This window comes from Hippoglossus stenolepis, chromosome 7 (genome assembly GCF_022539355.2).
Source record: "Hippoglossus stenolepis isolate QCI-W04-F060 chromosome 7, HSTE1.2, whole genome shotgun sequence".
NCBI classification, from domain to species: Eukaryota; Metazoa; Chordata; class Actinopteri; order Pleuronectiformes; family Pleuronectidae; genus Hippoglossus; species Hippoglossus stenolepis.
The window spans coordinates 25232417-25256203 of NC_061489.1; the positions used below are offsets into that span (position 1 = coordinate 25232417).

The window sequence follows — 23787 nt, forward strand, 5'->3', positions numbered from 1 at the left end:
TTCTTGTGTGTTTTTTGCGAGACAGGATGTTTTTTCCAAGATTTTAATTGATTTCTCAGAGAATAATTCATAAATCTTGATGAACAACATATCAGGCATGTTGAGAGGACTGATCTTAATGAGTTTGCAGTTTGGTGCAGATCTAAAAATCTGGATGTGGTTTCACAGGGGACTGTTGGGCCTCAGTGGATGTAGCTGCTCTCTAGGCTTTGACAATTCAACAGTTTGATCAGATTCACAATAAGTATTAATATCTCAATAGTTCTCTCGGGGATGCAGCAGCTTCATGTTCCCTGTGGATGGGACTTGTTCTTAAAAACAGCCCTGAGCCGATGCTGCTCGTGACCGAGTCGGAGTCCCTGTGATCCCATGTGACGCTGCTGCAGCGAGACACGGGATCGTCTCCTCGTTATCTGTAGGTGAGACCACGTGCGGCGCCGTCCAGTGCAGGCACGTTGCAAATTGTTGTTTTCACGTACATGAAACTACAGGAGTAACAACGTCCAGACACGAAACGCTCATCACAGGCGCTTCTGGGACACGGCAGCGTCAGAGCGGCTCGGGTGCAGATGTTCACAGATGTTCCCTGTCAGAGTCACAGGCTGATGTCATCAGAATCAGAGGGAGTGAGACACATGTGATGTCATGGGACATATGAGCCAAACTAAAAAGTCAAAGTTGAGTTGTTTCATGTGTCTGATAAGTTTGGTTTTAATTAGTTATTTGAAGATGTAAAAACGGGCTTAAACGCACGTGTTGGTGGAACTTGGACGCACAGACATGACATGACATCACCAGTGCAAGATGGCGCCCGTTTATTTTGACTTCATTCTTATACCACGGGAGGAGAGGCGTCATCCATCTTTACCTAAAGTCTACAGACAGCACACAGATCTACAGGAGTCCCGACCTCAGAGCTGTGGTCAAACCTTCCAAACTCTTAATAAACCAAAACAAAAACATTTTGACATTTTCCCGTTGCTGTTTTTCTGGGTGAGGTCAAAGGTTACGAGGTTTAAACGGTGTCTGGTTGAGACGACGTTAAACCTGTCGCTGAGGTGAATCCATGGGATAGAACTCCAGCGTGTTGATGGTACGCTGCTCTCCTTGTTGAACCAGGGATCAAACCACCCTGAAGAAACAGGGGAAACAGATCCAAGACAAACACAGGGTTTTGTGTTCAGAGCAGGAGCCTCGTCCTCCTCACGAGACAGTAAATCCACGGAGAATCAGATATGTGCAGAAGGTCGCTATTAATAAATCCGGTCCTCCTGCGGGAAGCGGGGGGGGGGGGACGGACAGCCTCTGCTCGTCTTCATCGTTTAACCCTTAGAAGTCTACAGAGCCTTGTTTTCATTACAGAGCGGCTGCGAGTCGATGCCTGGAGAGAGAGAGTTCTTTATTGGCTGAGAGTCGTGGTCGGCACATGGGCCCGACTCGAGTCTCGGCTCCATCCACCCACACTCCCCCCCCCGCACCACCGCACCCATCTGGGAGAGACGAGGCGATTTCACATTGACCTGAGAGATGCGCAAACATGGCTGCTGAGAGTTTACGATGAACTGACACAGGAAGGGTTTGAATAATAAAATCACCTCAGTGGCAAAAACAAAACAAATCAGGACTTTTGGAGATAAGCTGGTATTTGGTTGTAAATCTAAGTATTGGATTTATATATTTTGAGCATAGACCGTAGTGTATAAAGATGGACGACATGGCAGCTCTCCAAAAGTGAAGCCGCCTGGTGGCAAAGTCAAAACCCCATCATCCTCCATGTTAGTGGAGGGGACATGGACCAAGCTAAAAAGTCAAAGTACACGTCCATTACACTTTTACACCGTGTGTATTAATAGGCTGGTTATCCTCCCTGGGACTGGAACCCTGAACCACGGTAGCACCATGCTGAGCCTCTCTGTGTTTGTTCTTCTTGGGCCAGGCCCTCGTAGAGGAAGTCCTGAAGACGTTTCAAACAGCCAGAGGAGGAAGCCAAGACCTGACAGCAGCTTCCTGAGTCGAGGATCCAACCAACACAAAGGAAGCCGTTGGTTTTGAGCAGCTGAACTCTGAGCAGCGTGGAGGCCCGGACCTCTTGTGTAACCGGGTGGATTCAGACATTCCACGTCAAACACTGGGGGCCCTCAGTAGGTAACGACTCCTGGGGAGGGGTTGAGTCCGAGACCCAACTGGTGCTGCCGGCCAAACACAACAGACCGAAGAACTGACTGCCACCTTTTTACAAAGAAGGATTGAAGGAGTTGAGCTACTCTCAGTTCTCTAGACCCCAAAACAAAGCAGTGAAGTCAACAACTCAAACTCAACTGTATAGTTTGAACCTGACACAACTTATTATGAAGTTCCTCATTGATCCAAGTGGAAGAAAGTAAAACCTGTTTCCTCACAGAAAACCCAGCAGTTTGGACTCTGCTGGGTTTGTTTCTGAGGTCTTCTCTCTCTCTGAAGTCGTTCTACATGTGGTTCAAGTTGAGGACTCGGGCCTGTGAGAGGATAAACTCAGCCCGGTTCCTCCTCCTCTTCCTCCTCCTGACAGCTGAAGCGTCTGGTGAGCAGGCAGAGGGACGGTTATCTGAGGGCCGGCGTGTCGGCGTGTGAAGCTGCAGGAAAGCTGAACAAACATCAGCGTTTGTTCATCACGCTGCGATAAAGAGACGCGATGAGAGCGGAGAACATCGACGCTGCCTTCACAGACCGATGTTACCAAACTGGGTTCTGCTTGTGGTCAGGGAGCAGTCGACCTCTGGGGTTCAGACACAAGTACTGAACTGGAATAAGGCAACAAACATGCAACTGCCTTTTCTGCTTCTTAGTGAACGGACCAGAGGAATAAAAACAAGGCCCACGAGCTCCTTATCGGGCCTCAGACGCACATACCTTCCCCCTCAGACTACAGAGAGAACTTCTCTCTTTATTTTGACTGAGACTATCTGGAGCATATCTGCTGCAACAATAACCCAGTGTTTGCTTACAAGACAAACACAGGAGCTGCTTTTGAGCGAGGCCGAGACAGAACCCTCCAGAAGAGAAACTCCAGAAGAGAAACTCCAGAAGAGAAACTCCCACAGGCAGCGAATCACAGGCCGATAACATCTGAGAGCATGAGAATCAGACTGAAACAGGGGGGGGGGTCTTATCTTCTAACGGCTGGATGAAATAGAAACTGAACATTCTGCACACACACACACAAACACCTCCGCCCTGCTGCTGCTTTCTTTTCTGGCTGGAATATTAATAAGTTCTCGTCTACAACATATACAGTAAATAATCCACTGATGGATTTGCAGTGGTTTTAATGTTATTCCTGTTACTTCTACAGTTTATTCTTTAACGTTTGTAACCATTTATACTCATTATAATTTAGAAAATACCTGGTTCCCCAATTTCTGGTGCTTCGCTACGATGCCTTGACTTTATCTGGATTTCATGCAAATAAATGCAAATTAAGTTTATTTTTATTATTGCCCATTTCTGGCATTTAAACATATTTCATCTACCAATATTAACATGACTAGATTCCTCATAACAATCTCAGACAACTTACTTCTGTATATATTGTTTTTGTTATACATACCACACTAATCTTTTCTGTGAGAGCGAGCTGAAGGTACTTAGTATTTTCAGATATCTATCGTGTTTTGTTCATATCTTTAACTGGTCACGCTTTCTCCCCCACGCCACCGCTGCAGAGTAAATGCTCAGTAACCAGCTGTGTGAGGAAACTGTGACTTCATGATCATAAATAAGTCAAAGAGGGTCTGTAGTAAGAAGGAAAGTTGGCCCCGCGTCCTGGCAGAGGGGGTTGGGTGGGCGACGGGGGGGCTGGACCAGTTAAAACAGGAGTTTAAATATAACACAGCGCTCACTTGTTGTTCGTCAGGAGAGAAACTCAAATGTGAGGCCGGTTGAACGTGTCGAGAGTTGAAACGCAAAGAAAAATTTGTCACGGCCTCCGCAACTCACACATCTGGCATCACAGATCAAAACAATCTTCTACAGTGTAAAATACTGCAGCTTGGAAGCACATGAAATGACATCTCCAGCCCCCGTCTGCAGCTGGATGCGGCCACTTCTTTCCCTCCAGAGCGTTTATTCACTGAACTTCTTCAAATTTGAAAGCTGAGAATGTAAGATGCCTCGTCTCAGCGTCTGTCTGGCTCCTTAAAGCTTCACGCTGCAGTTTTTCCATGAGAACAGCAGCAGTGGCAGCAGATGGGATCCAGACCTGTTCGCCAGTGGAGCAGGGAACCGTTTCACTTGCTGTTTGTGTGTTTACTACACACGATTACCTTCCATGGTGTGTTGTTTTTTACAGCTCCTTCTTAAGCAGCTTGACTCTGTTAAAGGAAACGAACTTAATTCTCCTCCACAGGCCAGTGGAGCCTGAAAACTACCGGGGGGACGAGGTTTGATCACTTCCTGCTGTCGAGAAGTTTAAGAATAAACACACCGGAGTCTGGGAAAGCACCAGAAATGTGTTAACATTTCACACACTACTGTTTGCTGATAAGAATTAAAACACGGCTCGGCTCGAATGTCAAAGCATCGACTCAGCGTCTCGTGGGTCCAACTACGGTTTCAGACTTTAGATTCGAGGGGAATGAAAACAGTCAACGACTCTGAAGGTCAGTTCATCTGCAGCATCCATCAGGAAACCAGAGGAGTGGATGAGTTTTACCTGCAGACTGAGAGTCACTCATTTGCTGATTGTCCAATAAAAGTTTTCATGCTGTTCAGGCTGAAGTTTCAACACGTGAGTCCCATTTGTCAACAGTGTTGTTTCAGACGTGCTGCTGCTTTAACTGTGGTGAAACGTGACCGGAGGATTTCAAGTTATGAAAGTTTATCAGATTTTACTTCTTCAGTTGGTCTGAAATTTGATGGGAGCAGAGTTGGGTGGGAATACTTTAAATTATATCTTAAATTTGAAAATGAAAATCAGAATGAAACCAGTAAACAAAGTCAAATATGCCTCATGGAAATTTGGACAGAAGCTTTTTCAAAATGCTAACTAACAAACGAAAAAAGGCCCAAACCGCCAAACAGTCTCCTTATTAAACCACATTTAAATTCACTAGTGTTGCATTTCTTTTTTTTTGGATAAGCTCCTAATGACACACTGACTCATAAACATCTGGTTTTCATCAAGATCCGTGAATTATTCCCAGAGAACATTGAACGGTTCTTCTCTGACCAGCATCGCATCCTTCCACCAAGTTTTGTGAAAATCCATACAGTAGTTTTTGTATAATTCTGACAAACTAAAACCTCCTTGTCAGAGGTAAAACTATCTAAGTTGTACAATGAAGTTGGAGCTTTTAGAAAATAAAAGGTTTGAGCAGAGTTCAACAAGTTAAATTTAATATCTAAAAGTCAGAAGTGTGTATTTGATGGATGAAAAGCTTCTGAAACCCAAGTTTTGTTGTAATCCGTTTTTTGAGTAATCTGCTCACGAACAAATTCAGACGAAAACATCCAACAAACGACATATCTGTTCATGGCTCAGTGAAAAGAAGCAGATCTCTGTTTTTGTTTTTTATTTAATAAGCTGGTTCATAAATTATCGCACATAAAAGATTCTTTTCAATAGTTACAAAGTGGAGGAGCAACTCGAGTTAGCGCCCGGAAAACAATAAAACAAATGAGAAGAAGATTGTTGACAGTGGGACTTTTCTGGAGGAGTGAGCTCGACACACTCGGGTCACACAGCGGAGCGGAGCGGGGGGGGGGGATGGTTTTCATAATGTCCAGCCACTGGTGAAGCTCCCGCTCGTCTTCTATCCTCGGACTAGCAGCAAACAAAACGGTGACATGCGGATTTCAGAGCACATGCCGACAAAAAAACAAAACAACAGAAGGAATGCTTGTTTCTGTTCTCCAGTGTATTCAAAAAATTTTACTAAAAAAGGAGTAAAGAAGGGAATAAATTATAAAATAAAACAGCACGAGCTACATGTGCAGGTCACGAAAAAACAACAAAACTAAAAAAACGTACTGAAGTGGCATCTTCTTGGCTCCACGTCCCCCCCCCTCTTGTTTACTCGTGATTTGATGAGAGGCTAAACGGGGGCTCGACAGTGATTAAGACGCTGCAGGAGTGTTTTCAACATTTCATTTTGACGTGTGACAAATCCCCGGTTCCTTCATCGGAATTCGTTCCTGTTATTCTTTATTCTCTTTCTGGAAACGTTGGCCCCGCCTCCCTTTCCGATGGTCAAACCACGGCTGACCAATCGGCTTCGAGGGGTTGCTCTGTTTAAGAAGACTGTTTTAAAAATGAAGGGGAGGTAAACCCACCTCCCTGAAACTGGTCTGAGGAGGCGATGGGCGTCCGTCACTGACTAAAGCTAGTTTTCACGCTACGAGGCTGAAGTCCTCCCTCGCACTGGTCTGAGGTCAGAGGTTCTCTCCGACTGACGGGAGCCTACTTGGACATTTGAAGCTGAACGTGCTCCAGAAACTCAACGTAAGATGAAGCCGACTCCGACCGATCCTCCACCAGGTGCTGGAGGATGGAAGCTTTCCCCGCAGCGTCGTCTCTGCCGGAGAGAAAAGAGGAAAACGGGGTTAAAGTGACTGGGAATCATTTGAGATGTTTCTGTACCAGAGACATTACAACACCAGGACTTTGGTTCTGATATCAAAACAACAACCAGACTCTCTTCTGAATTTCTTTCTTTCTATGAAAACTAAATCTTCTCATTCAACCACAAAAGGGAAAGTTTTGCTTCATGTCAAAATCAGCAGCTTTGTCTTTCTTGATTTTCAAGATCTCCTGGAATCTTGTTTTTTCTGCTCTCAAGTGAAATGACTCAACTTGTCAGTTGCGGGCGTCTGAAGCGTTGGCGGCGGTTACAGGTGCAACAGAAACACTTCGGACCAACTCCACCCATCAGGGATGAGGTGTGGTCTGAGCCGACAGACGTGAGTGAGGTATGTGAACTTTAAAAGACACAGCTCCCATCACATTTTAACATTCTCAACCCTTTTGTAAACTTCCTCTTGTAGTTTTATATCAGTGAGTCCTGAACGTCACCCTCCACCTAATCAAATACACTTGTTGTTCACTGTTAGCAATCCATCAGTCCATCTGTCCTGACATCAGCCCTGTTCGCCAAACAACACTGAGAAATGTGGTTGAGCAACAATGCTGTGCCGCGGAGGGGAGAGAGAGGAAACAGAGACAATAGTTTCCCTGTGGAAGCCTTTACCTCCTCTGGCAGATCGGTGACCTCAACGCTACTATGTGTTTACACTGGAGATTGTTTTCTGTCAACCTCAGGCCAATCACTGCAGGGAGACAGTTTCCACTTTGACATGAAACCGGTCACACCCTGTTTCTGTTCTGTGCTGGGTGACAGACAACCCGCTGGGAAAGAGGGAAGGGTTTTCAGAAAGACGACGAGAGCAGCTACAGTTATAAGTTTTAATAAACTGCTTTACAACAAATAATCTACGTGTGTATCATCTTATTCTTGTTGGCCCTAATGGGTTCGATGTATAACCTCAACATCTGTAACCTCACTGGCTCCATTCGACCTGGGAAGTCTGAGAGCAGCTTTAGTTATAAATTAAACAAATGTAACCATCATATTTTCATATTTCCACCATTTGAGTTCTGACTGATGCTCTTTTCATCAGTTCATCTGAATGTCCCGAAGAGTTAGCGCCACTAGCTTGTTAAGAATCAACTCTTAATATTTAGAATTCCTTGAAATTCAACATTTGGGTGGAGACCTGCTTCATGACTCTCTCACGCTTTCTCCAACCGAGCATGTGGATATGAGATCTGCTAAGTCACGCTGGACGTTAAGAGTTAGTCGGAGTCAGATGTTGGTCCAGATGTGCAGCAGTGCTTACTTGACGACGTGTATGGTTGAGATGAACGCTCGGTTGTCCTGCAGCCAGTCGAGGAACGCTCGCACCCTCTCAGACAGAGTCGTCTCCAGCTCAGGAATGTGACTCTGGGATTCAGAGAGAACGAAGCGAGAGGCAAAACATCAACAACATTGTTTTGACTGCAGCGAGTTTCAGACAGGAAACAGATCCAGTGGATTCGCACAGCATCTAGAAACATGCCTGTGGTCTGAAATGCAGGGTTTGTAGGTGGGTGCATTGGCCCCTGTGTAGAAAGAGAAACAGTGCTGACAGCGGCTGTTTGTTCTGGGTGTTGCCATCGTGCCCACAGTGTGGTAATGACAGAGTTTTCTAGGTAGCGGCCTGGTTTGTTTTGTAACAAGCTACAACAGCACATTTGTTTTGCTGCACAAGTTATTTTTTTTGGAACAAAACAGAAATGCAGTTCTCCCTGACTGTGACTCATTTGCACTGGAACATGTACAGTGCTGCATTGCATCATTCATGCAGAAACTGGGCGGTGGCGTTTATGTCAGATTTTCAAACTGTACAAAAATAATTCAACTTCCCTAATCGGAGTCGATCTCAGTCATTTCCTGAAATGTTGGATGTGAAACGCATCATTTCTCAATGCACTTTCCTTCAGTGGGGAGCTGCTCATTTACAACAATCTAGAAACAGCGTTGGTGTCACTGACCATGTTGGGGGGTATTGAGGCGTAGTTGGAACAGCCCAGAACATCTCGGATGAACATCTCGTTGCAGCATTTGCCGATCCACAGATAAAACACCTGCAGACGGAAACAGAGCCGTGTCAGAACAGAGCCTCACGTCCGAAAGTCTTTAAATCTCTTATTAAATCTGAGCTGAGCTTCACCATAAACTGTAAATAAGGATGGATGATGACAAATGAACACTAACAATAACAATCAATGTTATAAGAACCTAAAACGAGAGAAACATTTATTTGACATGTTTGACTCTTGTTTGGTCCGTGTTTATATCGCCAGCTACGTAAATGGTCTTTACTTTCCGTCATGTCGTCCATCTTTATTTACAGTCTGTGTGCAACTAAGGTTACATCTTATTTTCTTAACTATTCTGCTGTTCAGTTCTAAAATCTCTTCTGTTGTGTGATTGAGTCAAAGATCTAAAGATATTCCGTTTACGACAGTTAAGACAAGGAAAAGCCTCCAATCCTCACATCTGCTGGAACATCACTAAATTGATTATTCGATTATCAAAATTTGACATTTATCATACATTGTCAGCATCTTTGAACTAAATTCTTTCATGTCAAAAACTGAAATTATTCCATTTCCTCTTTAATTATCGTCTGAGGTGGAAATACCCCTGAAATTAAATTACATCGAGACTAAAACTGGGCCGGTCGTCCTGCTGCTGCTGAGCTCTGACATTTGAGGAAAACATCTCTCTTGTGATTTAATGAATAAATAATACAGGAAGCGTACGTTGCCACAGTCCATGAGGAAAGCTCCGTCTCGGTTCAGCCTCTCCGCTGCCAGGTGGAGCAGATGAGGTTGAGGAACCAGCGTGTCGTTCAGATGGAGCGCCCCCTGCAGGTCACACGAGATTGGTGCGACAGATTAGCTGGAGGAAACTCGGGTTTGTTCCACAAGCAGCAAAATCACCAGATTTATAAAGTGTGTAAAAAGTGGGTGAAATGTGTGAAGTGTTATTTCCTCTTTTCATAGTACAGCAAACACAATCTATATTTAGTGTTGGGGATGTTATGTTTAACATCCCCATTTAAGATGATTAAAATAATTAATTTGGATTTAAATTTTGGTGCTGATCCGGATCAGTGGACAGATCCAGGGACTTTTATAACATTATTAAATAGGCCTATTGTGTGTATTGTTATTTCTACTAAAGTAAAACAAATCTCAATACTTCTCCCACCACTGGTTGTGACTGTTGACTTGAACCAGTTCAGCAGATTATACGACTCGTCATTCAAATAACCTTTAGTTCAGTGGCGTCCTACCTGGTCTGATATGTTGTCCAGCCTGTACAGGTCGGGATGAACCATCTGCATCATCTGCTGCAGCGGCTGCGTCTTGAACTCACACATGGCAAAGACCCGCTCGTCCAGTCGCGTGCTGGTGCCCGTCCGCAGCGCTTTCTGGAGACAAATACACAGGTTTCAACAGGGTTTCAACAGGTTTTCAACAGGTTTTCATGTATTTACTCATTCATTTGATGCTCTGATAATAAAAGATATGTTTAATGGTCTGTTTGTTCGTTAATGTGACCTGGACACACCCTGCAGGTATGAATGGACAAGTCCTGGGTGGATGAACAGTCAGTGAACATGTAGAAGAGTCAGTATGACTGTAAACTCTGCCTTTATTAAGGTGTGTGTGTGTGTGTGTGTGTGTGTGTGGGTAATTTTGTACCTACAGGGTGTTTTTGGGTGTGCAGAAATGACGCATGTGTATTTTTATGATGTGTAATATAACTATTGAGGCGGATTACTGTGTGTTTTGTTGACACAGAACTTAACATGTTTTCGTTTGTGCGTCTGAAGCCTGTAATGAACTTATGTAACTGAGTGAATTCGTGTGTCTCACCTGTTTGAGCAGAGCGAGGATGTAGAGAGGGAACAGGCGCATGGAGGAGGGGACCACGATGCCGGACTGCTGCAGGTTGGACACGTTGCTCTTGTAGGAGGTCACCATGTCCACCACGGCGTTCACCAGAGCGTCCCGAGCATCTGACAGGCTGGACGATATCGACCGGTCGATGGCTGGAAAAAGAATATAACGTGGTTTCAGTTACAGACCTTCTTCAGGTACATCTGAATAAAATACTTGAAGAGAGTCTTGATTTACAACGTCCGAGTCTCCTATAGCAGTTCAATAAAAATGCCTTTTGCAATTTTGCTATTCTTAAGTAAACATCATACATCATTGTCTACTTTATCATAAATTATTAATTTCTATCGATGACCATTTTCAAACCTTGCTAAAGAGTTTTACAACTTGGAATCAAATTTTCCATGCAGCACTTTTATTAATCTCTGTACATTCAGGCACCAGGCAAATTGTCCCCTATAAGGAAACAGATAATACTTTTACAGGTCACAGCGATGAACGTAAAATCGGTTTGACACTGGAGTGTTTCTGTGAGAGACTCACCCATGTTGGCGAGCAGACAAGTGATAGCTTGGACGTCAGCCCCAGCGTACACGTCACTCAGCTGGTTGACCACCGGCAGACACAGGGTGTGAACTCGAATACGCCTCTTTCCTACAGACACAGTCACACACAGTCACACAGCTGCTTGTGTTTCTTATTCGTTTTAAACTGCCTTGAAATAAACCATAAAAAACTTTAGTAAGAACTTTTTGTAACTCTGCTCCACAAGTTCACATCTGGAAATCTGTTAGAATGACTACAAGCTCCTGTTGTTGGCCGCTGGAGCTGGTGAGTTTTTAAAAGTCTTAAGGGGGACTAAGAGTTATTGTAGAGGTGATGAATGATCTCTGCTCACTGAGCTTCACAGATTCCCACATACAGAGTGCGTGTACCTTTATTGGAGGTGTAGAGCAGCGCAGCCTGGAAGCAGGCCAGAGACGAGTCTGCCAGAGAGTCATCGATCGACATCTGGACAGCGAAGGCAGAGTCTGGGTTCACATTGGCGAGGGACAGCAGGTCGGTGGAGCGCACAAAGAAGTTACCATGGAACGTATGGATGGATAAACCTGAGAGGGAGCACAGAGGAGGGTGGTGAAACAGAAACTATTGTTAAAATCTAGGTGGAACAAGTGCAGAAAACAAGCTCAAATACAACAGTACACTACACAGTCAGTTAGACACATGCAAAGATGAACGTGCGAGCGGATTTTATCTTTGCTGTGAGCATTGCGTCACTCTCCTTATCAGGAAATCCAGCGTGTAAAACAGCCGCCAATCAAATGTTATCTAATCTCGAGTGACCCAGGAAATACAACTCTCATATGAGATAACAAATATCTGGAGGGGCAGCGTGCCTGAGCTCTAATCCGCTCACCTTTAGTGCATCGTATTCTCATAACCGCCTCAAAGCCGATCTTCCTGGTGAGGTAGCGCTCGAGATCCTTCTGGAACTTCTCCAGCTGTGCAGGGTTGTGGATGTAATGAAAGGAGGGGTAGTAAAAGATGCTGCCTGCTGAGTATTTGGAGATACAAGCTGGAGAAGAGAAGCAGGGAAAGAGGAAAGGTTTATATTTAGAAAAGAATAAACTTTCAAAGAAGCTCTCAAATACATTTTCAAGCATTTCAATTGCAAGAATTAAGCTTCAGTGAAAATCAGTTACATGCAACACACTCATATTAAAGATAAGGGACTCAACGTTCGCTCTAAAGACTGTAGATGTCGTCAACTTAGTTTTTCAGAAAACAACATTTTGACCTGGTAATAGCTGTAAAGATATTCCCCTTCTGAATCAAAGTACCGGAGCAAACGATAAACAGAGATATTCAGTGAGGTTAGGACGGAGGCAGTATTACCTAGCGAGGCCAGGTCAGCGTACTGGGAGCTGAGCAAGAAGAGATCCACCCCGATCTGTTGCCCTGAGCAGTCCAGAGCCAGCTTCTTATAAAAGTCTGTGGCAGGGCCGAGGTGCTGAACTCCCTGCAAAGAAACAGACTTATTACTTATCGTCTGATCTGTTTACAAAGAAGAAGAAATCAACAGCACGTTCAGGTTATGGGCATATTTTATTTTTAATTGCTGGATTTGTTGAAAGTTTCCTTGTTTCTTTCGGCCTCTGAATCCTCCAGAAAGTTCAGAATCTAAAAAACAGAGATTCATTTTCCCTGACAAAGAAAACACATCTGTTCTTTATTCATTATATTCGTGATTTGTGGCCACATTTCTGCAGCAAGTTCCTGGCAGATTTTTCATTCTGAAAAATAGAAAGCCTGGTTCTGTGTCAGGAAACGAAAAAACATCAAGACAATAAATTTAAATCCACACTGAATATACACAGAGAGGAAGAGAAATCATCGTGCTACATTTCATCTCTCGCATGGCTTTGCTTTAGAAGTCATAAATCTCAGCGAAATGGTCACCAAGCTCATTCAAGTTCCCAAATTCCATTTGTAAAACGCAACTGGCTGGGAAAACCATGAGAGAAAAACACTGCAGTTAAAATGTGCCAGTCGACATCTTCAGAAGGAGAACACACACAAATCACTGCTAAAGAACAAAAACAGCAGCACCCACAGAAACCCAGACTCCCAATAACCACAGCAAACATCCAGCAACGCCCCTTTCTCTCGCCACACCTTAGTACTCGAGCGCTGGTTGGGGTCTTCTCTCGATTGCAGCATTCCAGCACCCAGCGTGGGCAGCTGTGTCTGGAAAATCGTGATGCGGCCGCCCGTGGGAGACATGAGCTTGAAGGCCGCCTGCAACGCCGGGCCGAGGGCACTGTGGGTCTCCTTGGTCTGACTGAACATGGCCGGCAGCGAGGTGAGCAGGTCCTGCACCAGCTGCAGGAGAGAAGAGAGGGGGGGGAATTTAAATCAGGGAAATGAGGATTGAGGGAACTGATGAAAATGATGGAATGAAAAGGAAAAGGTTTTATTAAAGTTAAGACCCAAGTGTTGAACACATTTGTAGCCTTATTGTTCATTATATATTAACTCCAATATGCTGGAGATGGTAACAAAGCATTTCACTGCATATTGTAGAATGAGCACAACATTTAAATTCAAATGTCAAGATAAAAGAGAAGCAGAGCGACACAGATGAGACGAGAGCAGGTACATGAAGGTGAAGGGATTAGAGGAGAGAATAGATGGATGGAGAACAGAGGAAGAGAGGGAGCGGCCAAAAGAGAGGGACAGAGCAGGAGGAAGGAAGGAGGCAATAAAATTAAATAGAAACAGGAATGTAAATAGGAGAAGGAAATGGTGGAGACGAGAGAGACACATTAAAAATGGTCATAAACACATTTGTTTCCACAAAGCAGGACAGTCTACCTCTCTGCTCTCCTTCAGGTTCACCATCAGACTGTCGTGAGACGGTATAAACACATCTGCGACAAGAGAGAGGGACACAAGCCAAAGGAGAAAACTGAGAAATCGCAATTTTCCCAAAAGGTTCACAACATAAGAAAACTGATAAACATGGCCAAGATATACCAGTTTCTATTGGATACTTAAAATAATGGAGAAATGCTCTGTTAGGGTTAGTAGTAAAAGTAGTCAGCTTCTTTACTAATTTTACTTTGAAAACCCTCCTAAAGTAAAAAACGCTAATTTCACATATATGCATCATATTATGTGTAGAAATTGTGGATAAATGTATATAAATCTCTCATGATTTCTGAGAAAATTATCTTTATGTTTCAAGGAAGACCAGATACTATATATTTTCATCATCAGATGTTAAAAACAAAACGTTAAATCTAAATCCTGCTTCCCGTTAGCAGACGTACCGTCTATGTCTGACACCACCAGCATCTGTGGCTGTGACAGTCCCTCCTGCAGGTTGTAGAAGTGGATGGTGCTGTCGAAGGTTAGGAAGCCCACTCTGGTGCGCGTGTCCCCGGGCAACCTGAAGAACATAAAGACATGTTTGTCAGGTTTAGATGGAAATGCTTTAGAGAAACGTCTGTGACAGCTGTTCATAACATCTGCTTCTTTACATCTTCTAGTTGATCTTAACAGACTCATCAACCAGCCACATTAACATCAACAGTACTCACTTATCCAGGTTCTCCAGAAGTGATTCACAGAAGTACTTCAGGTAGCCGGCTTCCACAGCGTTGTGACACACGTCGAGGACGAACAGGTAGACCGACGGCTGAGGAGGTCTCAGCTGAGCACACAGGTGAGAACATGTGTTGATTAGTGTGAATATAAAGAACCTGAGATGAGATAAAACTAAGCTGCTGAATGTGAAAATGCTGATTTGAAGTTAACGTAACTTTATTTTTGTAATAAATTCAGTGGGGTTTCATCACACATCTATTTGCCCTCTTGACAGTTATTAAAAGTTCCTATGCACTGAGACAAGACTGCTCTCTAGTGGACAAACAAACACACCACAGGGCCGACTTAATAAAATAATTCACTTTTTACAAGCAGAGCATGTTTACCATGTAGTCTGAGGAGGCGATGAACTCCACGGTGGCGTTTTGAACCTCCGGCCTTTTGTGGGGCTCGCCGTACGACCTGGTGACCGGGTTGTACATAAACTCATCTGGAACTTAACGAGGAAAAACACAAGTGAGTAAAACATCTGCAAAACTATGCAGAATATAGGGTGATGGTAAATATAGGACTGGATGCATAAAACATTCTTCTCCTACCATCATTGACTCGGTAACAGAGGTTACACTTCCACCTGCGCTGGTCCAGGAAGGTGACAAAGGGATTGATGTAGGTACGACAGGAGCGACAGCGCACTATCGTGTTCGATGTGATCACCGGTAACTGCTGCAGGAAGAGAAAGGGGAAAAACAAGAATGCAAAACGTGTCTTGTGAGCTGAGCATTTTAAATTTTTCTAATTTTTTCTATCCGTGCTGCAGGCGTTAGGTCACACCTGTAAGTCTCTGAAGGGATGGAGGAGGAGGCCCAGAGGGAGCCGGGCCTTGTTGAGTAAAGCCTGCGTCTGGGGGATGCTCGTCAGCGTACACCTGAATGTCCTGATCAGCAGATAAACACAGGGGGAGACAAGAGGGGCTTAGGTAACACAGCCACACATTAGATCATGACAGAGGTTAAGTGTGGGAGATAAAAGTGTTATTTCAAATAACAGGGAGAAATTCAGAGGAGCAGGAAAAACACAAACCTCATTTTAAAATGGTTTGATTTTTAGTTTGGTAATTTTACATTACTGTATCATTTCCTAAGGTTTTTTTAAATATAATGTGCTATTTACCCACAACTAGATAAAACTTGGTAGATAAAAAGTAGTTGGATCCCCCCCACTTTACTTACTGCGGACTGCAGTTGACCTTCTTGAGGTCACCATTGAGGTTGGGTTCAGGGGCCTCCAGGGGCCTCGGGGGCAGCAGGTTCCTCTCGTGCATCAGGTTAATCGGCGTCAGGGCCTCCACCTCCAGCTCCGGCACCCCGCTCAGGCCCCCGAGGGCCGCAGACAGCTGGGACAGGTTGGGAAAAGGCTGAATAAGAGGGGGGGAGGGAGAGAAATACATTTTAAACCTGTAATTAATGCGAACTGGTGAGACAATGCAGCAAGAACACGATCACAGAGGATAAGATCCACCCGACTCTGACACAGGTCGTTAACATTGCCACCTGCTTGGCTCTGATTGGCTCCTGGTGTTCCTCCAGCAGCTGAAGCAGCCAATCACAGAAGAACAAGCAGAGCTCTGAAAAGCTCCTTGGCAAAAAAATCTGACTTTTGTATCCAGGCTCCATGATTTGCAAAATACCCACAAGGGAAAACATCAGTTAACACTTAACAGAAACTGTGGTCTCACCCGGGAGTAGTGCTCGTAGCCTGACTGGTCGTACTGGTCGTGAGTGGGAGAAGAGTCAGGGTGGGAGGGCGGCCCCTGCGGATAGGCTGGCTGCATGCTGGAGTAACCATAGCTACCATAGGGCTGAGCCTGGCTGCTCATATCATTAGAAGGTGGTATAGAATCTGGGGAACACAGAAAGCATGTGAACTGGATTTCTACATATGAGACAGTGTGCAATGTAGTTTGGATTAATGACTTTCATGTGGGACACGTGTCCTTCGATCAGCTTTTCACTGCAGATAAATATCTTTGTTTCTTCAAGCGACACATTTTGACCACTGCCAAAGAAAAGATCGTGACGAATATAAATTGGGTTGTTTTGATAATCAAGGTCATTCCCTGTGTGCAAAGGTCATTATGTGTGTGGTCTTTTCCATCACGATCGAGGAATTATTGACTGAGAAAAATCAATGAAAACTTGTGTGTTTCTTTGAGCTATTCCACATCCTTCCAACAAGCTTCGTAGTAATCCGTCCAGTAGTTTTTGTGTTATGCTGCTAACTGACAGAAAAACAAATCCCGATGAAAACCTGCGTAATCATCAACTCACAAACAAGACAGCAGACGTCGTGCAGCAGCTTCGTGAAGAGGCCAGATGCATGTTTACCTATTATCTAGATTGGTTAAGATAGAGATGTACCTGGATAGCTGCCCCCTTCAAGCGAATCATAGCTGTTGGGCACCGGAGAGGCACTGCCAGTGGTGGAGGACGACGTATCCCCACCTGAGAGAGAAGAAGAGAGGAAGAGTGAATCACAGAAATATAAACGACCTGAGAGTAAAGAATGAATTTAATAGAACTAAATATGAAGTTATGAGACAGGAGTCATTAGGAGATGGCACCAACAGAACCTGAAAGAGCAGATCACTTTGTGACATCATGGTCTGTACATTAAATCAATAAGCAACATGTGAAGGAACGATGGTCAAGATACAAATGAAAGAACAGGAGGACGAGAGGGAAAGGACCAAAAAAGATTAAACATTCAGAAGAATGAAAAGAATTGAACTCCCTCTGGGCTCAGAGGGAGGAAAGGGAAGGCTGCGTGAACACAGAGCAGAACGAAAAGGATGAAAGGACGCACTCAAGTTTGGAACAAGCTAGTGTTCACGTTTGGTGGAGAGCTCAGGCCTCTGAGGACGGGAAACATGGAGTGAATGGTGATATAAGATGGAGCAAAGCTATGAGAAGAAAGACAGGTTAATGTTATTAACTCTCGTTTCTGTCACTGGGTCTTCAATTCAATGTTGTGCATTTAATTTCCTCCTGCTTTCCTCAGTCCATGATCCATCTCCCGTTCTCTTTTACACAGTTTCCCGTTTCTTTATTTTCTTTTGCACACTTTAACATTTTCTAAATTCATGACCTTCAAAGACAAATTTGCAGAATTGTGGCAAATAGGTGTAAAAAGAAGAAGACGACAGCTAATTGATGTAAACAATAAGTTTAAAGACACTTAAAACTAATGACTTTATCTTGGTGGGAGGGAAATGTGTTAAGTTCGTTATTTTAAACCTCAAGGATGTAAAATCACCGGGACCATTTTTGGATTTTTCTCTCTAATCTTTGGTTGTTTTTCCTCTCATGTCATTTCATGAATAGATTTTTTTTTTCATAGGAGGATTACAAGGTTAGAATATTTGAATGAACCATTTAATCTGTGCCGGCCAAAAGGAGGGATCAACAAACAGCGAACCAAGACACGACAGGTCTGTGGCAGAGATCTCATTGGACAGGACGGGATCCAATTATCTCCGACTAAATCTGACCAGTAGTCTCCTGGATTATCTGGTCTGCAGGAGGAAGAAGACACCAGAACAGCTAAGCCCTCTTCCTCCTTCTCTGATACTTATCTGACAACTCCTCCTCCTCTTGCTCTTGTGTGTTTTTCAAGTAAATCAGAAAAACATTGGTTATTAATTTAAAGCTTTTCTATATTTTTATTTGTATTTCAGGTATTTTTCACCATTTTCTTATGGACTGAAATATTTTTTAAATAATCAGAGGACTCACCAGTAATGAAAGAAATCCTTATGTACTGTTGTAAATGGTAACAAAATATATTTCATATATGTAATCTATGTTCATTTATTCATAAAATATGATGTAATGGAACTCCCTGTAGTATATACACATCATAAATTATATATTACAACCTCAAACATCCATGGTCAACTTTATCAGTTATGCTGTTACTGAGCAGTTTTCTCCTCCTTTGTGTGAAATTAATAGGTGCATTTTACATTTTTCAATTTTCCAATCCCCAATTTATCAACCACAATATTTCACTTAATGTTTGCAATGTGGTGAGTGAACTTATTAAAATATGTAATGCCCCTGGACCCCCACCTGGCTATTTATTGCCACTGGATGGCGATTCCAATTGCCCGGGTCAGGCGGTGCTTTTCCTTTATCTGAAGTGGCGTGCTAATGAATAATAGCTGCGCTGAGATAAACTCTGCCCGTCCTCCCTCACGGAGAGCCTGGACCTGGCAGCAGGGGACCGGCTATATTTAAAAACATGTTAACCTCTGGCTGACGACACGGAGCCTGAGGGACGATCATCTGCAGAACACCTCAGCCGCACATAACATAACACCGAGCTGTAGAAGCCCAGTGCAGCGCTACACGAGCCAGATATGTAACAAGTAGAAGTTATATTTCTTTCCCACAGAAAATAATTCCCTTTTTTAGAAACTTTAAAATCTGTAATGTTGGATTATATTTCTGTAATATGATAGAATGTCGTCAAATGATAATCCAAGCAAGATTAATGTCCCTGGTGACTTTTAAAATAACAGCTATCAATAAAGACTTTATTTAGTCAAACATATTACTCCCATTTTAAAGATGAAGCCGGCAGATGTTTTGCATCTTTGATTAATAAAATCACAAATGATGGATAACAATTGTTTAATTGATTGTAATTTAAGTCTTAATTCATCCCTCGACTGAAACTTTCTGTCACATGTTTAGTGTTTTTATTCTTTTATGCCTGTCTTCATATTTGATCGTATATTATTGTTTGTGGTTGTGGTTTTTTAATAGTGCTGTATAAATAAATTATTAATAATGTTATTATTATTATTGAATACATTTTATGTCATTAACAACATCCCACATCTAATTTCATAAAACTCACTCAGCTCAATATTAAACAATCCCATCTACTCCCAACTCGTATCCAGCCCATGAGGTCGGCTCCTACTCTCTGAGCTCTACAGTTGTGATACGACTGAAAGTAGGAACACAACATATTGATTTTTATCTCCATCTGCAACCAGCCGGATGATCATAACCCAGGGATCACTCAGCAGCACACGAGAACGACAGCTTCCACTGCACGACAACTAGAAAAGCAGAATGTGGCTTAAGGCTACTTACCCGTTTACCTTTCTAAGATAAGATTTCATATCAGATTTAATTCGTGGAGGAGCAGAACAGGGATTCGACATTAGGGAAGAGCACTGATGACTGTGAGGAGGGGGGGAAAGATGGTGAGCAACAGGTGAACTGTGGAGGGCTGTTGCAAAGGAGATGGAAGGAAGGTGAGGAAAAAGATCTGATTAGCCTTTCAGGAAAGGGGAAGGTACAGATAATGAGTGGAAAACTCATTAAGGGTGATGAGAGTAGAGCAGGAGTGACAATCGTCAGACACAGAACAGGAGGGTGGCGGTGATCAGAAGGGAGTTTTGTATGAGTGGGACACGAAAACGCACAAATGGCAAAGTTATGTTTTCGAAGAAAGTTTTTAGACATAACTAGGAGAGGTTTAAGGGGATGGTTGAAGTGGTAGAGGAGGGGTTATGGGGGAGGTAAAAGCTAAAGCAGACCTGCTTCCTCATCCTCCTCATCATCATCATCCTCATCCTCATCCTCAGAGCTGGATGACGAGGGGGGTGCTGCTGCTGCTGCTGCTGCTGCTGCTGCTGCTGGGCCTGAGGTGGTGGCAGAGGCAGAGCTAGCTCCACTATTAGCAACATATCCATACTGCATGCCTGTTGGAAGGGGGGGGGCGGGAGAGGTGGATAAGAAAACTGTCAAGACCGGTTCATCGAGATGAGGAGGGACGGTGGCGCTCATGCAGAAAAACTAATAAAGAAAGCGGAAGTAACAACTTGATGAGGCGTACTTTCATGTGAAATTTAAAACCAGTAAAATTCTGCCACATAAGAAACTGGTGCAAAGAAAAAAAAACAACCAACAACTTAAAACTTACACGTGCAAAAGTTGTATGTGTGCATCATATCTCTTGTTGTGTTTTAAGAACTGTAAGGGTTTCATTTCCTGTGGTTTCCCTCATTGTGGTTCTCACAGGTAGATGTTTCTCTGATTGTTCAACGAGCTCAGTTCTACCACCACCGGTTTGGAAATTCACAGATATTATTGAAAATGTTCATACTGAAAACTTGAAATATTCCTAACCACCAAGCGTGACTGTTAAAACATGTCCACTGTAGAGGTGTGTCCTTTCTTCTGCTATTGTATTACATGTTTTCTGTTGCCTGAGGCCATTATCATTCGCTCAGAGGAAAATTCTCAGTACACGTACAGGTATAGCAGCTTTGGATAAATAACCTATACACACACATATTATTAATATTTCAAATAAACATGCATCTAAATCTTGAAGATTTTGCACCACAAGACAAAAACGACTCCACAGAGCACAGAAAAACCAAAAGCTGTCACGTTAACTGTAAATGAACTTAACTGCTCAAACACGTAAGTCAATCAAATTGAATAAAGATTCTCAAACTAATACACTACAGTGGTGTTTCTTCCCCACGCTATGAAACACAAAAACAGGAAAGGTGATTGTACTGATGTTGACTTTCAAACTATAAACTTAACAAAATTCACAATAAACACTTCAGCTACAGTTTGAATTACAGTTAAATATTTGAAAGCAGCTGCAGTGTACAGTTTGTTGTCTGTTCGTTACAGGAGCAGCTCGTCAACTTCCATCTCTGTACAAATAGAAGCATCAACACAAAAAGCCTCCTCATGTTCTGAGCTGTCACATCAGAACCTAAAGAGCAGTGTTACCAGCTGAAGCATATTTCCTGTGTCACCGCCTTGTGAAGACAAACCTACTGAAACATTTGGTGTCAAGAGTCTTATAAAAAATCTTGTCATTACCTTGGTGGTGGCCCGGCGAGGAATGGACCGAAGTGGCTCTTGAGGGAGCCTGGTCTGTGTCTGCACCCCCGGTGCCACCGTAGGAGTTATAACTCTGCAGGGCCTGGTGGCTTTGGTCATAGTGTTGGTGGACTGTGGTCGGGGCTGCGGCAGAGAGGAGGACAGAGAACAATGAGAAAAATAAGTAAGAAACTTCCAGCACGAAAAGGTCTGAAAAACGAAGTATTGTCCATGAAACTGTGACAGAAGAAACGTTCTTTTCTATGACAAAACTATATTTTTTGGTTAAGAGTCTTTTCACAAATGCAGGGACAAGACAGTGTATGTGTGTTTAAGCCAAATAAAGATATGTGACTTGAAGGAAAAATCTTAAAAAGGGCAGCATAGCATTAATTCTGTAAAAATAAATATGGACAGCTGTTCTATTTGGCATGCAAATTATTGGACTAACACCAAAACAGCCTTTAGAAGCTGATCTGAACCAGTAGAGATGGGATCAGTGTTTCTTCAACACCAAAAGTATATCATGATGCTCTGGTATGAACTTGACCACCATCAGTGTAACACAAACTGTTATACACACCTGTGCTTCCTTGTCCGTTGACCGTTGGCCCCTGACTGGGAGGACACACGCCGTACCCGGGCTGCACCGGTGCTGTGGAGGCTGGCTGTAACGCGTTGTACTGATGAAGCGGTGCACCCATTTGGGTGGGCAGCACTCCGGGGGGCGTGGGGGTGCCCTGCAAGGAGCTCAGCGTGCCGTACTGACTACTCCCCGGCCCCGATGGGTACGACACAATGGGGTAGAGGGGCGCTCCGGTGCCGGTAGCTGTCGCCGGAACCAAACTGGGTTGTTGCTGCTGCTGCTGCTGTTGTTGAAGGGGCTGTGCCGGGGGTGCGTGGTACGCCTGCTGTCCATAGTAGGATCCTGGAGTGGTGTAGGGCGGCTGCTGCTGCTGCTGCTGTAAAGGCCGATGGTTGTACTGGGTGTTTGATGGTGGGGGTGCAGGAGAGGGGAGTGTGGCATATGGCTGAGAAGGGGGAGCAGAGCTTGGAGGAGCACTGTATGAGGAGGGTGCTACATGATGCTGGGGGAGATGCTGCTGCTGCTGCTGATGGTTGTTCTGGTAGAAGTTAGCACTGTTCGTAATGGGCGCTTTGCCGGGGACGGGGTTGGCAGGGATGGTGGGGTAGCTCTGTTGTGGAGGTGGGGCTCCATAGTAGCCTGGAGGTGGGTACGAGTGAGCTGGACCTGGTGAGGAAGAGGAGGAAGAAGACAGGTGCAGTTAAGATCAAAGTCATTAGCTTCATCTGAATCAGTTCAGTGGGAAGATAAATAAAAACAGGACATATGTTCATTAGCTGCAGACATCCAGCTGAGCCCAGTGAGCCCAGTACTGAACAAACAACCATCCCAGCAGCAGCAGCAGAACCAGTCATTCCAGTGTGAAGTGATCTCAGTGTCTCACAGCTTCTATCCAACAGGAGATACTGAGATGATGGTGCGCTAGCTGTCACACAGCTAACCTGCTGCTAACACCTAGCTAACATTAGCCCTTATCCCCCTTTGAGTCAGCTCTTAAGTTAGCTAGCGTTAGCATCCAGCTAGCATTAGCCCGAAACACTTTAATTCCAGATTTTTTATTCCGTCCACAGGATTAATTCTGGATTTCGCTGCTGTAAATAAAACCGGAACAGACGTTTTGTAGATTAAACCCGATGCTCGGGAGCTGACACGCTAGCTGACATCGCATGCTAACCGCTAGCGGGCTGGCTAACGGCATCCTCCCGGCCTGTGTTACCGTTCTGACGGGGCGGCGCGGCTCCTCCGTTCGGCGTCGAGCTGTGGTTGTAGCCGCTGACGGAGCCGCTCGCGGAGCCCGGCGCCGACATCGCTCGGTCCTCCCGGCCGGGTTACTCCCGCAGGTTCGCGGCCGGGCAGATGCACATGAGCGGGGTTGTTACCAAAAGCCTCCGCGGGTAGAAGAGCGGTCGAGAGGCGGCTGCTGCGGCCGCGGCTGGTCAGTGAGGACCCGGGCAGCCTGAGCAGGTCCGCTCGCCGGGGCTGAAGCTTCCAGTGTGGATGAGGAGCAGCTGGTGGATCCGCCTGGTGGATCTCTGCTGCAAGTGTGGGGCATCCATCACTGCTAGAATATTACAATTATAATATATCTTATTGCTATAACTATATAATTACTTTAAAAATATATATATATTATGTATAGTACACACACTTTATAACCTTTACACTTTGTCTGGCACATTTTT

General features: G+C 44.2%; 1 protein-coding gene across 3 annotated transcripts; it reads right to left on the minus strand.

The window, feature by feature from the left end:
- Positions 1 to 5534: 5534 nt before the first annotated feature.
- On the minus strand, positions 5535 to 23634 carry sec24b (SEC24 homolog B, COPII coat complex component). 3 transcript variants are annotated; one of them, XM_047340652.1, is made up of 24 exons: positions 23322 to 23634; positions 22103 to 22771; positions 21520 to 21663; positions 20211 to 20375; positions 17017 to 17100; positions 16335 to 16498; positions 15829 to 16013; positions 15431 to 15533; positions 15196 to 15319; positions 14983 to 15092; positions 14590 to 14702; positions 14320 to 14438; positions 13862 to 13917; positions 13163 to 13369; positions 12383 to 12506; positions 11904 to 12062; positions 11422 to 11595; positions 11030 to 11140; positions 10463 to 10638; positions 9877 to 10014; positions 9341 to 9445; positions 8567 to 8659; positions 7873 to 7976; positions 5535 to 6551 (listed from the first exon to the last, which is right to left on the minus strand). In XM_047340652.1, the coding sequence occupies exons 1-24, from the start codon at positions 23410 to 23412 to the stop codon at positions 6437 to 6439; spliced, it is 3633 nt and encodes a 1210-aa protein (XP_047196608.1). In that variant the 5' UTR covers positions 23413 to 23634; the 3' UTR covers positions 5535 to 6436. The 3 variants fall into 3 exon arrangements, with proteins under 3 accessions (XP_047196608.1, XP_035017937.2, XP_047196609.1); XM_035162046.2 differs by having other exon boundaries at positions 15196 to 15322; XM_047340653.1 differs by lacking the exon at positions 20211 to 20375 and having other exon boundaries at positions 15196 to 15322; positions 23322 to 23633.
- Between the last annotated feature and the right edge of the window lie 153 nt (positions 23635 to 23787).

What these genes read in the sequence shown, in the direction of transcription:
- sec24b (XM_035162046.2), bottom strand. Translation starts at nt 23,412, where the DNA reads ATGTCGGCGCCGGGCTCCGCGAGCGGCTCCGTCAGCGGCTACAACCAC. An exon ending in TCGCCTCCTCAGACTACATG is followed by an intron (nt 14,703 to 14,982) that starts GTAAACATGCTC and finishes CTGTGTGCTCAG; the next exon opens with CTGAGACCTCCTCAGCCGTC. An exon ending in GCTCTACACCTCCAATAAAG is followed by an intron (nt 11,141 to 11,421) that starts GTACACGCACTC and finishes CTGTGTCTGTAG; the next exon opens with GAAAGAGGCGTATTCGAGTT.